A 14,294-nucleotide genomic window follows, 5' to 3' on the forward strand; every position below is an offset into this window, starting at 1 on the left:
TTTTAGGGAAAAGTTTGGGAATCCCTGATATAGACCCAGTACGTGTTTCATGTAAACAGCCGTTAACAGTGTTTTTCTATACTTGGGTTGCAGTGTGCTGTCAGATCTGATATAGGTGATGCTGTCCTATATTTGAAAGAACTTAAAAGGCTAAACATTTTGTGACATGATTTTGCATCATTATTTTGATTCAGAATGCAGCAGCTTGACTGATCTACAACGAGCCCAAAACGGCCCACATCACAGATCTCTTTATTACTGGCTACGGGTTTCGGCTCGCATCAAGTTCAAGACATTGATGCTTACATATAGAACAGTCACAATCTCAGCACTCTCCTTCCTCTCACTCTTATGAATCTTCATCCCCTCCAGAAGCTTGAGATCTACAGTTGAGTGATGCCTCGTGATACCATCTCAGAGAGGCACAAAATCACTTTCCAGAATATTTTCATTCACCGTTCCTGTGGTGAATGATCTTCCAGCCCTATCCGGAATGCTGAATGATTGACATCTGAAAACTTTGCTTTCTCTTTTCTTAATTCAACTGTCTAGTACTTGTACTAATCTGAACAATGTCTGAAACTTTGTACTGTATTACGAGCACTTGTTGAATCACTTGTATTCCTCAATTGTAAGTCGCTTTGGAGAAAAGTGTCCACTAAATATATAAATGTAAATGAATCGTTAAAAAAAATGGTGTTGTTTATATATAATGTATATATCATTATTTACCGAAGTAAATTCCAGCCATTGTTGATAGAAAAGGGCCAGCAGGGTTCAGTAAATGGAGATCTTAAAGTTATCAAACACTTTTATTTCTAAAGATTGAGGAAAAATCATTTTAATATGCTTAATGTACTAAGCCCAGCAGAGCACTCAAGTGAACAAAAAAAGCCAGTAAAAACAGCAGGAAACCAAATGCCCTATTAAAGTGTGAATATATGATACAAAGCCACTAAACTGGCCAAGTCCTCACCGATTAGACAGGTGACAGCATATCTGAAACACAGTCAGCTAGTCAGTTATTTTTGTCCGATTATAGCAGAAGCCAAAGTCATGATTACCAGACACACTTTAGATCTTTTTGGTGTCAATCAGACCTTTCCTGTCTGTCAGTTTTCCTAAAAAACCTCCATGCAGATATTGCACCATTTTGTTTGGCAGACATCTGTGTCACAGCATAGGATTTTAAAAGGAAGATTTGGCTAATAGTGTTATTTTTGTGCATTTCAAGTTTCCAGTGTAGCTGTGTCCCCGGATATTTTGGAACGCTTTGCAACCTGGACATAAACGAATGTGAAGATTCCCCCTGCCTCCATGACTCTATGTGCATCAACAAACTGGGGGATCATATGTGTCTGCCATAGTGGCTTCTCAGGTACGTCCCCCTCGGCCAGAGCCCCAGACACAAAATCAATGAGAGAAACAGGGCTTATCGTGTCTACATGAGCTGCGTTCCCCGCCTGACAGATTCTCAGTGGAAAGAACACACAAATAGCTCAGCACATTTACCACTTTAATTAGATCCCACTCTCTCGCCAATATCTACACACACACACCGATTCACCTTGAGTTAACTAAACACATCCCCCTCATCCTCTGCATTTTATTCAGCTCTCCAGTCCTTTTTTCATTCGCTATTTTCTTTTTCCCTGGGGTGATCTCATCCTCATCCGTGGACATTTATTAATGTTATGTTTGGATAAGCACTGAATTGTACAATGTCAACATATTGAAAGCATCTAAAATGTAAACACTTAAAAACATACGAATCTTTACGAATCTTCTGAAAACTGGTCTGAACTGAACATGACAGCTGAGTAATTTAGTACAGAAACAAATATATCCTGGCTGTTGTTTATTAGTAGTAAATTATGGAAGATTAAAAAGGTTAAAGATCAAAAAGGATAAAGATAAAAAAAAAACAGATTTACTTATGAATGAAATCCAGATGGGATTAAAAATGTAAAGGTTGCACTCTCTACTGTGAAAAGTGGTAAACTGAAATTGTTACCTTTAATGGTTAGCTAGGTTTCTTTCCTCGCTCTGATTCCCTTAAAATGTATATTTGTTTGTGTAACTAATGTATTTAGTTTTGATTCAGTGATTTTAAACTTACAATTTTGGCATTGATAAAGTTACCTTTTTTTCTTGATTTTAAATAAATTTAATTTAGATGTTAGTCCCATTCATTTTAATTTAAAACGGCTTCTTTTAGGTGTAATTAACACTTGTACATTTAGCAAGAATGCATTAAGGGACCAATTAAGCATATTAGAATAATTTCTGAAGGATCAAGTGACACTGAAATGGGAATAACGTGCTGAAAATTCAGCTTTACCATTACAGAAATAAATCATATTTTAAAGTGCATTTAAATAAAATAAAATAAAAAAACAATTTGTAATAATATTTCAAACTATTCCTATTTTTACTATATTTTTAATCAAATGAATGCAGCCTTGATGAAGTATTACATTGCTCTTTAAATTGTTATTTTTTATAAATCAAATCAACCTTTCGGAAAATATTTAACATTTGCACCTTTGTACATATTGTACATACAGTACACTTTAGACCTGTCAATACATTTAGACATGTCAGTATCTATTGGATCGAAACGCATGTGTTTTAGAACCTCAGTGTATGTACAAACACCTACATTGTACGAATACCAAGGCCATTACTCTGCTAGCCCACTTATCAATGTTGTTTTAAAAATAAGTGTAATCGCAATCGCCATCGGCCGGCTTGAAGATTAATTTCATTTGTCTTTTGTACTGTATTATCAATTTATCCTCATCCTGCTGAGGGGAAAGAAAGAAATCTCAGAGGCATGGAAACTCCTGGGAGAGCTCAGCCTGACACACAGGCCCTAATTCCCACAGAAACCTCTTTTATTATCAGGCCCCACTCTGCCTTGCACCAGTCATTACTTTCCTCTCAGCTCCGAGCTCATCTGAGGAATCGGACGCGTCCCCTGAGATCTCAGGCTGGAGGATATATTCTGGATTGGTTCAACCAACTGGGGCTCAGAGCAAATATTTGCCCTAATAAGACATGTAACGGCATCACAACTTCTCGAGAAGGCGGAATCAAAGATACAAATGGCAATATGCAGCAGCCTGCCATCCGACGTGTCTCTGTGGCTGATCCGCAGCAAAATGACTTTTAAATTGAAATGGTGTGATGCTCATGCTCACCATATAATGTGCCTCTTTATTACTTTATTTGTGATTTTGCTTGGATCTAGTAAGCATCTCCTTTATTGAGATCAGCGGCTTTGCATGAAAAAAGGCAGAGAAAGTTGATACAATGTCTTGTCTGTTATATTATTTGATATAGCATCTAAAGCTAGGAAACCTGCATGATAACTGTTCGTTCGTACCACTTTAATCAAATAAATAATCAAATTATGAAAAATATTCATTATGACATTTCTTTTAAATATGTGCCCACCAAATACACTTAAATAAATTGGGGATCAGAGACCTTTCAGCTAGCCTACTTTGATCTATTAGTACCAGCTTATAGAGGACAGTGATTGGAATATTATAATACATTTGTCATTGAATAAAGCTGTCAAAATATCTTTCAATACATAAAGAAATTAAATAACACCTCAAATTGTTATTTAATTATGTTATTGTTTGTTTTTAATGTTATTATTAATGACTAAATTATAAAATATAATTTTACTGCATGTATAAATATAATATGTAAAAAGTTATTCAATGTTTTGTTTAATTTCTAAATGTTGAGAACATTTTATGATTTCTTTATTTGACCCATTAAATGAAAGATGTATTTTTTAAATGGTAAAACAAGTATTTTAGAAATTTTAAAGATCAAGGGAGATATTAAGCAGTCATGAAACATTGACTAGAGATTTCAAACTCCTTTTCTCTTGTTTTATCTTGTGCGTAGTGTTTATTTCTCTCTTATATTTTTCTTCTCTGGCTTTCTTTACATTGCTCTAGTTCTCTTTTTTTTTTTTTTTTTTGGTCTCTTGGATAAAAAACATGATAACTCGCTGTGGATTTAAGAAGTTCCTGCAGAGAGGAGTAATTGAGGAGTGGAAGAGAAGATTATATGGTTTTCTCTCTCCTCTCAGATGAGTACAGTGAGCACCCTTAAGAGAGCCAACATTAGGATTAACCCAAAAGCTTTATAATCTCTCTCCTGCTTGGCTTCTCATATTCTACAAAGTCTGATAGGACGGCGCATTATTTGTCAAATCAGACAAGGAAATGCCGATTAAGAGGGTTTTGTATAATCTCATTAGGAGCGCTGACAGTGTAAATGTATTGTCTATGAAGCGAGGCAGATGTGCACTTCTTTACAATCTACAGTCCAGATAGTGTCGAGCAGCGAGATACAAAGTACTAGATTGATGGCTGACTACACACAGCATGTGGTGATTGAATATCAAAAACCGTGTTTGGGGTTAATAAGATTTTTACAGTTAATTCATGCCCAGTCGATACGCTGACACTTTGTTGTGTTTGCGGATGACTATCCGCAGGGAAATAATTTCATTACAGATTAACCAGGAGGTCAATATGAAGGGAATTAACAGCGGTCCATGAATGAGCAAATGGAAAAAAACACTTTAATTAGATGTTAATGATCTGCCTCGTTGTTAGGTTTCAGTTCCTTTTATTTAGAAAGGTTGAAAACTTCTTTAGAGGGATACACCAGATTCTCGCTGGCTGTGTATTGAGCAGTGAGTAATTGAAATAAAGTTTTAATTTATTATCAGTGCATGACCTGAAGTCAGAAGTGACTGAATTATTTGTGTAGTCAAGCGTGAATTAAGTTTACATTCCTGTAATATCAGCATTTGACTCATAATGTTAAAAGATCGCTTTTGCTCTTTATTTAGATGTCTCTGGGCTTTTGGAAATGGTTCCATTTGTTTGTGTAGTTACAGAGAGGAAGAATAATGGCTGTCTGCTCTTTAGTATCGCAGCTCTTTGGCTCTCGTTTTTATCTCTGTCATTTGTCAACCTGTCCCTGGGTGTCTACGGAGTCTTACTTGCCTCTGGATTTTACTGGCTCTTCTTAGCTTATTGAATTTACAGCTTTTTTTCCCCAGGTAAATTATGACCTATTAGGGTGTTTGTTACTGAACCTTTTTGTAGTGGATTTTTACGTCATTCAACTTGGTCATAAATCCAGGGCAGAGAATAATGCACTCATACCCACTTATATACAAAAGTATAACTACACATTAATAAATACACAAATCAGAAATATCCTGCAAATTGCCTGAAATGACTAGTATTAGTGATAAAACACTCCCGTTGAACACTTCCATTTGTAGTACTATTTTAGACAAATCAAAATGACACAATAAAAATTAAATACAATTTTAAATTGGTATTTTTTGCACAAAACTATGACTTCCGAAAACATGGAAAATAGCTCATAGATTGTTTGGAACCATTTGAAACAAATCAAATATGTTTTTATTTTTCTAAAATACAAAAATTAATTTTGTTTAAACACTTTTTTTTTAAGCTTATACACATTTTTTATGTTTTCTAAAGTTAGACTAGTGGAACACAATACCACCAATGTCAAGGTCCTTGAATGCGAGGACCTTTATGCATTTTTTCACCTTGATATCAGGCGTATAATATATCCATCCCCTTGATTTCCAAGAACTTCTAAATACTCAATGTAATGTATTCATATGGCATTGATTTTGTTCTCCCCAAAGGTAAATGGTGTGAGCTGAACATTGATGAGTGCAAATCTAATCCATGCCGAAACAACGGGATGTGCATCGATGGTCTTGATGGTTACCAGTGTGTGTGCTCCAGAGGATTCATGGGCTATCACTGTGAGAGAAACATTGATGAGTGCTCGTCCAACCCCTGTGTTCATGGGAGGTACATTAACCTTGCTGAGCTGTAACGATGTGTGTTTTCAAGCTCTGTGATTGAGAGCTTTGTAAATGGCCATCACATCCATTCTGAAAGAGACGGTACCTGTGAGTCTTTTAAAGAACGTAATGTACTCGCAATCCTTCTTGCCAACTCACTCTCAATTAGCTGTTTGGCAGTCTGGTACTCAGTAAACACAACATAATTAGACGTTACCAGCTGTTTCTTGCATTTTGAGCTTCTAACCAAGTTACAGTAATAATTTGATTTTAAACAGAGTGCTAATGCCTTAAATAGTAACAGTTTGGGTAGGACAGATTTTTCCCTCAGGAACCGTACTTGGGAAACATCTTAGCTTTGTTATTTTTTAATTTTGTAGACTGCATGTTGTCATGGTAATAATAAGGAATATAAAAGGACTCTACTTCCCAGAGAGAGAGAGAGATAATGTTGTAACCCAACATTAGCAGTTAAACCAGGAAATTAGCTATTTAATCACAATCTAGTAAATGTTGCACTTGCACATTAATTAACCATCAATGTGACTTTATCAAGACAGCATGAGTGTGAGAATTGCAGTGGCACGTACGACACGACTTTCTAACATTTATAATATGAACTGACTATATTTTATTCACAAGACCCTCACTTATGAAAATCATTTATACAAGATTGTTGTTTTATTAGTGTTGCTGTTCGGGTGTGTTTTTATACTGTATTGTAAAGCCTCTGTCAGATCTCACTGTGCAGGTAATTGTGGTTGAGGTTGTTGCTTTATCAACATGTAAAATCATCTCTCATAAATCATAAATAATGAATGCAGAATTTGCACGTCAGGGCACATAAACAATCTCTTTTGTCATTGCAGTTGCCTGGATGAAACCGATGCATACAGCTGTCAGTGTGAGGTTGGATGGACTGGTCACAGATGTGAGATCAACATTAATGTAAGCATGTTCTTTTTGAGCTTCTCAGGTTCTCAGTGCATCTAGTACAGTAAGTTATCAGAGCTTGGGAAGCGTGGGAAGGTTTTTTGTTTGTTTGTTTTTTTGCTATTGGAGCAAATGGTAACACCAAACAAATATAGATATTTGTTGTAGTTTCCATTCACCACTACAGATGTTTACTCATCTATGATGAATTACATTTCTGAGAACCCTTAAACTGAGAAAAGGGTCCATTATGTAGCCAACGTGATGATGCCAATTTAATTCCCATTGGCCTTCTTGCATGAAATTCCATAGTGAATTTTGATTGCAGCGTAAGGCAGCTATAGTTAAATAAAAGATAGCAAAAAAAAGAGCAAAGTCAGTGTCTCGTATGTAGATTCTCCTACACAGTTGACAAAAACATGAGTGTCATAACAATGACAAAACCTAAAAGCTTACACACTACACTCTCCATGCAGTGCCAGCACTGTTATTTCCTTTAGGAAATGTAAATCTAGTTGAATAACTTCAACTGAAAGTTATTTAGCATATGAAATCCAATAAACAGAATGCAGGTACGCTGAAATACAAACTGTTTTGAGACCAGAAAACACTGTACATTCATTTCCGAATGAATATGCACATTATGTCAGATAGAGAAGGCCGTGTCTGTCTAAAGTGTCTCCAGGCTCTAATGAAATCAAAGTTTAACAGTGACAATGAGACTCTGAGACATGACCGCCATATTTCATTGTGGAGACAGTGAACTATAATGTAAAGCTGTTAGGACAGACAACAGCATCACACAAGCACAAACCATGAGTCTGTGAACAAGAGCTTGGACACATACTTTCCAATGGTAAGAGCTGAGTATCACTAGACCCACTATTGAAAGGATTTCCAACTATTTGACATCCAACACTGCCAAAAGTGTCTGTCAGTGCCTTTTTCCGTAAAATGGGGTTGACTTGTGTTAAAATTTCAGTAACGGTGATCAAATGTCAAATGGAGTGGATTGAAGTGGATTGGTTGTGCTGCCATTGGTGGTGTGTGCAGGCATAAACCCAGCTGGAGGTCCTCGTCAAATCAAGCTGGTTTATTGTAATTTCTCTGTATGACAGAAGTGGAATAAATTACAGTGTCTGTTGAGCCACACTGCAGAACATATCAAAGGTCTATACAAAATTGGCTTTTAACACAATGATGGTAAATACATTTAAAGGGATAGTTCACCCAAAAGTGAAAATTCCATTATAATTTATTCACACTCAAGTGGCAATGGAAGTCAATGGGGTCCATCAACTACAACGGCGTTTTAGTGCCATGTAACTAAAAGAGGTTAAAGTCGTAATAATTTGAGAAATAAAAATGTAAATAAATTACACAAATAAAGTTGTAACAATATGAGAATAAAATCTAAATATTTTGAGAAATAAATCCAAAATTATGAAGTCAATTAGTCAAAATTTAATAGAATTAAGTCGTAGCAATTATGAGATTAAAGTGATAATATTAAAGAGTGTTAAAACACATTATTGTAAGACATATTGTTTGTATTTTTCTATAGAACTGACAGAATTTGTAAACTGAGACTTTGTGTTATAATAAAAGTATCAAAAGCGCAAAGCTTAGTGCTATTATTGGGTGGCTGGTGCATTACGAATAATGAATGCATTTAAATATATAAAATATTATTTCCAAGCATACTTTGCCTGCAAGTATATGACACATGATTTCTGCTAATTATTCCACATATATCAAATCAGTTGCCAGGCCACTGGATTTTCTCCATGTGCTCCCGATCTGGACCATTTGCATGCGCAGTATAGGCTATACTCTCAAAAACATAATTTTTATAAATTTTACTTTTTTCACAAAATATTATGACTTTAATCTCATAATATTTGATTTTTTTATTTATTTATTTTTATTTACATGGCACTAAAACGGGATCATAATCAACTGTTTGGGTACACACATTTTTCAATATATCATTGGTATTCACCAGAAGAAAGAAATTTACACAGGTATGAAACAATTTGAAAGTAAGTAAATGATGATTGTTTCCACTTTTGGATGAACTATCCCTTTAATAAATTAGAATAAAGACATTCTACTTAAAGATTCGACACAGAACTAAGTGAATTACAGAAGTGCTGTATCGCAGTGAGGTATTGTAGGCATTTTGTTGTGAAAGTAGAAATTTAACCCCAACTCAACAAGTACAGTAAGTGTCTGTGTGTGTTCAATCATTTCACAAACCTAAATCATTCAAAGTTCTGCTCATAAATTAAAAAAGACACTTATTCACAGGTTGCATCAGGGGGGTTGGTCAAGGGACATCTAAAAGTCGCAGAATCAAGTTCAACTGAACCTGCATGGTGATAAATAAAGATTCTATATCTTTACTGCTTGTGCTGGACTCTGCCTCATAAAAGCAAAACATAGTAACAAAGGTTGAATTGCTTGATTTCAGTTTTCACACTGTTTTCTTTGAATTAGAGCATAGGTGCACTAAATCATAGCAGGAATAGCCAGATTTCAAGAACTCAATTTTGAGTTATCTTGTAGTAGTATGACAAAGCATATTATTCCGATATCCAGGTGTAGATGAGTGCTTTTCATTGTCAGTGCAATATTTTAAAGAAGGAATTTAAATATACCATTGTAAAACTTTCTCATTGACTCACTTTGTCATATGAGTTTACTGTCAAACATTCAGAAATTATTAAACTCTACGAATTGAAGATCACCTAATTTCTCCCTGTAGTTACAGCAATGAAGGTGAATTGGTTATAAATGACAGCACTTCATAAGAGACTGAGAAAGTCAGTAAGCTTCATTCTACCTGATCTCCTGAAATATAATATATGGCCTACTGTAGTTTCATATTCTAAATTTCCAATGACAACAATGATAGGATGGAAAGGTCAGACATATTGTCGGGTTAAGTTAGACTTTTATGATGCTTAAAAAGGGAAATGGAGCACTAGAATCTCCTGAGAAGAGAGAAAAATCAAGGACTGAAAGGCAAAAGACTGTAATTTAATGCACAGTAATCATTATATTGTATTACGAAATTCTATCAATGCTATGGTAAGTTTGTTTGCTTTTTGAGAATAGATTGTATATGTATTTCATGTGTAAAGTTATTACATTGTCCATATTATGCTGCTCATAATTCCCACATCAGAAATGTAAATACTTCAGTTTAGTAAATCTTGGATATTGTACATACTGTATATATTCCTGCAAGGTTTAGATGGTGGGAATTATTTTTCTGAATAACAACCACAGGATCATCTAAACACTAATGTCTGATTAAAATGCTTCTATCCCTAATTGATTTAATACCTAGCATGGCCTTAAATGTACCCCTGAGACGAAACACTTGGCTGCTTGGAGGACTTCAGAGGCTTGTTTAGAATAAATCATTAGCTGCTGTTTGCTCCCGTAATGACTATAGGACGAGATCTGTTTGTATCCTCACTTGCAGTATCAACACCACTAATGTACCATATATCCTTTTTATATGAAAATCTTTAAATCACAGAAATGTAATTAAATTTAGCTGTGTGCCTGCAGTAAAATCTGTATTAGTGCCCTAGGAAAATGGTACGATCAAGCAATAAACAAGTGATTCAGTAAAAATTTATAGTAAACATTTGCCTACCAGTCCTTGAAATTTACTCTTATTATTGGTTGTGTGTAAAGAAATCATTAGTATGCATGGGGTATTGGTTAATTCTGATACTAAATCTGACTTGGTTAACTGCAAATTTCCCTACATTTGCATTTATGCATTTAGCAGACGCTTTTATCCAAAGCTACTTACAGTAGTATTCAGGCTATAATTATTTTTTTTTTGACCAGTTTGTGTGTGCCCTGGGAATTGAACCCACTGCTTTTTTGTGCTGCTAACGCAATGCTCTACCACTGAGCCACAGGAACATTGATTTCTTTCAGAAGTCCCTTATTTCTACCTTTTACATTTAGGAGTGTGAAACTCATCCTTGTCTTAATGGAGGCTCCTGTGTGGATCTTCTGGACAAATACGCCTGCATATGTGCAGAAGGTTTCACTGGGAAGAACTGTGAGATTGACCAGAATGTGTGTCTGCAGACGTCTCATAATTTCTCCCTATGTTTCAATGGAGGGACATGTGTGGATGGACCAGGGGCCAATTTCACATGCAGGTAAAAAACAAGACTCCAGATGGAACTTTAGGTTTTTATGTGTATGATGTTTAACAATGTTGTTCCAGTTGCCATCCTAATGTCTTGGGCCTTGTGAACAGCATTTCCTATCCAGGGCTACACTGAAAAAACAACTTGATTGTAGAGACTATTGATGGCAGTGGCTACTTCAGTTTACTTCTACTTACAATGCTTTTTGGAAACACAGATTTCACAAACAAGGCCTTTAATGTCTTAAACCAGAGTAGAAAGTATTAAATTAATTAAGTAATGGCATTAAATATTGCATGCACTGCAAAAAAATAAAAATAAATAAATAAATAAATAATAATAATAATGATGATAATAATAATAATAATAATAATAATAATAATAATAATAATAATAATAATAATAATAATAATAATAATAATGACTAGCTCAGTATTTTTGTTTTGGGGGCATAAAATGGGGAAATGAAAAATTAAGTTTGAATTAAGTTCTTACGAGTTGTGTGATCAAAGTAAAGTTGTTTCTTTCCGTAATCCAGTGGTAGTGAGCATATGTACAGTATTCACATTTTTAGACATGTTCTTTAAGATAACATTAACATGTTAATTTATTCCTAAAGTTTTCTTTACTTGGTCTTTAAATGCTTTTTAAAAAGTCTTACATTTACCTTGGTCAGACCTGCAGAAAACTTCTTAAGTGAAACTATAAAAAAAACAGAATCACAAATATTTATCTGTTTATTTGTTCACAAACAATAAACCATTAACAAGTAAGAGCAGGCTCAACATACTTACATGTACTTTATTTTAAAATATATAATGTGTAGTTAGTTAGAACTTGCTATACAATCCCAATAAGACATTTCCACAGTTTCTCTTGGTTCTTTCTAAAGGTCTGCCAGAGTGGATGATTATGCAGCAGCTGCTACAACATTATCGCTGAACTAAAAGGCTAAAAATTGTTTGTGGTGGCACATTCTGCATAAAAGGGCCCATCCAACATAATATATCTCATTATCTCTTCCTCCTAAGACAATATTCTAATGTGAATATGGCCCCCGTCTTGAGTCTCTGATTAGCCCAGGCGATAATGCTATTTGCAATTCTCATTGTGTCAGGTGGACAGATGCACGGACAGAAAGACAGCTGTGGAATGAGAAAGCATTGTCTGTCCAAATGAGGCCTCATTGGATTGATTTTCTCAAATGGAAAACAAACGCCCCCGTCTCACTTTGTGTTTACTCTCATTTGAAATCACTTGCAGACTAATGACTCGCAGACCGATTGTATTAAAGCCTGTCTCATTTGGTAATGGACAAAAGCACACATTTTAGAGACCAAACATTGGAGCTCAATTTTAAATCAGCCTACATCATTTTGTATAATGTTAAAGATTCAGAACAGATTGAAGGCTGATATGAAAGCCATATTAAAGCTACCAAAAAAAGAAAGAAAGAAAAAATGCCTCTCATTAGGCATAAACTGATTGCATATATATTAAATATGTATATAGCCCAGGATATACTGCATGCTTATCAGGCATTTTATGGAGAAGTAATTAAATACAAATTTTCTATGAAATATCAGATATAAAATTATTTGTTATTACATGCTGCTCAAAGAACACATTAATATGGAAATTAGAGACAATGAATAGATAGATTAATTACAATGGGAAAGCCCATTACACACTGTGTAAAATAGTATATCAAGTCATTCTCTGATATCTTTCATACCATAGTTGAGAATCTTGGTACAAATCTTTTGGCAAAGATTGGTTTAGTTGGAAGTTTCCTGCAACTGTCAAACTCTGATTTAATTTAAATGCCTATTAAATGCAGGCACTAGTAAGCATACAAAATGAAAAATCTAACATAATATATACATATTTTCTCATATCCATTTTACAAAGGAAAATGTATAGAAAAAAAATTGTCTGGAACCTACAAATTGCCTGGAATATTGAATATAAACATTTAATGTGAAAAACATTGCTTTGCTATCTTATGCTCCCAACAGTATAATGATGTGAATCTTATGCATCTTATATATATGTAAATCTGAATATAAAGTTTTAAGCCTGTTATTTCTATCTTTTGCTTTAGTGTGTCAGTAGAAAATATCAGTTTACATTTCCAAACATTCCTTTTGCCATTAATTGTAATAATCCAGTAAGATTTTTGTATGCAGAAGGAGTGATTAGAGAACAGAGATCTGTTCTCTCCATCATCCAGTCCATCTGTAATTACTTGAAGAAACAGAAAAAAACGGAGACAGAATTAAACCAGAAGAACCGCGACAACATCTCCAAGACACCTAAAGAAACCTACCTGCAAAGCTACAGTAGGCCTAGTAGACCTTTTTTCCTGGGTACACGTGCACATAGTTTTTAGGTAGCTTTGTAGGAAGGTTTCTTCAAGTGTCTTGGAGAGTGTGTGCATGTGTGTGTGTGTGTGTGTGTGTGATGAATAGAACCGATAATACAGAAGACCAAAATATTTTTTATATATATTGAAATATTTTTTGGGGGCTGTATAAATTTGCATGGTTTCTGGTGAGATCTGTGTTCACAAACTCAGGTTATTTATTTATTTAGGCGAACCCCCTGACTAGTCCATGCAATATCTATTTTAAGAAATCTCTGGACACTTTGGAAAGAGTATCTGTCAGTGTCGTTCATCTTGACCTACTATCTATGGATATTCTTACAGATTTGATTCTTTGTTTGTTAGCTGAAATCTCTTTTTACCGGTGTGGAGACAGAGCAAACATTTGCCTGTTTGTTTTGAATTATGCCTTTCCATGTTAGTTGATTTATAATTTATGTAGAAGCGTTTTTAAATCTTTTTAAGCACTGTAAAAAGCTAAATTTGTCATTTCTAACCTTTAAAATATGTATTTTAGTGTTTGAACTGCTAGTGAACCGCTCAGAGCTCTGTAGCATACCAAAATATCTGTTTGTAATCATCAGTCTGCGTAGTGTAATCATCATGACTACAGAATGCACTGAATACACATACAATCACCATATGTTAACTGAGCGTCATTTTCCAGAACTTGACTTTTAAAAGTACAGATAATTGAACCAATCTTAAAAAATTCCAGGAGATATTTAGAATTGTTGCTACATGCCAACAAACTCTGTTAATAAGAGATTTTTCAGTTTGCTCACCATCTGTGTGGCAGGGCTTTCATGAGCTTAGCTGACCATATGTCTGTCATTAATTATAGTTTTTCCTTTTGAATATTTGCTTTTTTGATGGGCTCAAGGCCGTGGCTCAGAAAGTC

General features: G+C 34.7%; 1 protein-coding gene across 1 annotated transcript in view; it reads left to right on the forward strand.

Moving 5' to 3' along the window:
* Positions 1–1,184: 1,184 nt before the first annotated feature.
* LOC113068813 (protein eyes shut homolog) overlaps positions 1,185–14,294 on the forward strand; it is a gene marked incomplete at both ends in the record, with an annotated part of 95,294 nt that continues 82,184 nt past the window's right edge. The window contains 5 exon segments of the mRNA XM_026241671.1: positions 1,185–1,339; positions 1,341–1,378; positions 5,726–5,897; positions 6,760–6,838; positions 10,817–11,016. Of these exon segments, the coding sequence (XP_026097456.1) occupies positions 1,185–1,339; positions 1,341–1,378; positions 5,726–5,897; positions 6,760–6,838; positions 10,817–11,016 (644 nt within the window).

The sequence above is a fragment of the Carassius auratus genome, unplaced genomic scaffold (genome assembly GCF_003368295.1).
Source record: "Carassius auratus strain Wakin unplaced genomic scaffold, ASM336829v1 scaf_tig00000131, whole genome shotgun sequence".
Lineage (NCBI taxonomy): Eukaryota > Metazoa > Chordata > Actinopteri > Cypriniformes > Cyprinidae > Carassius > Carassius auratus.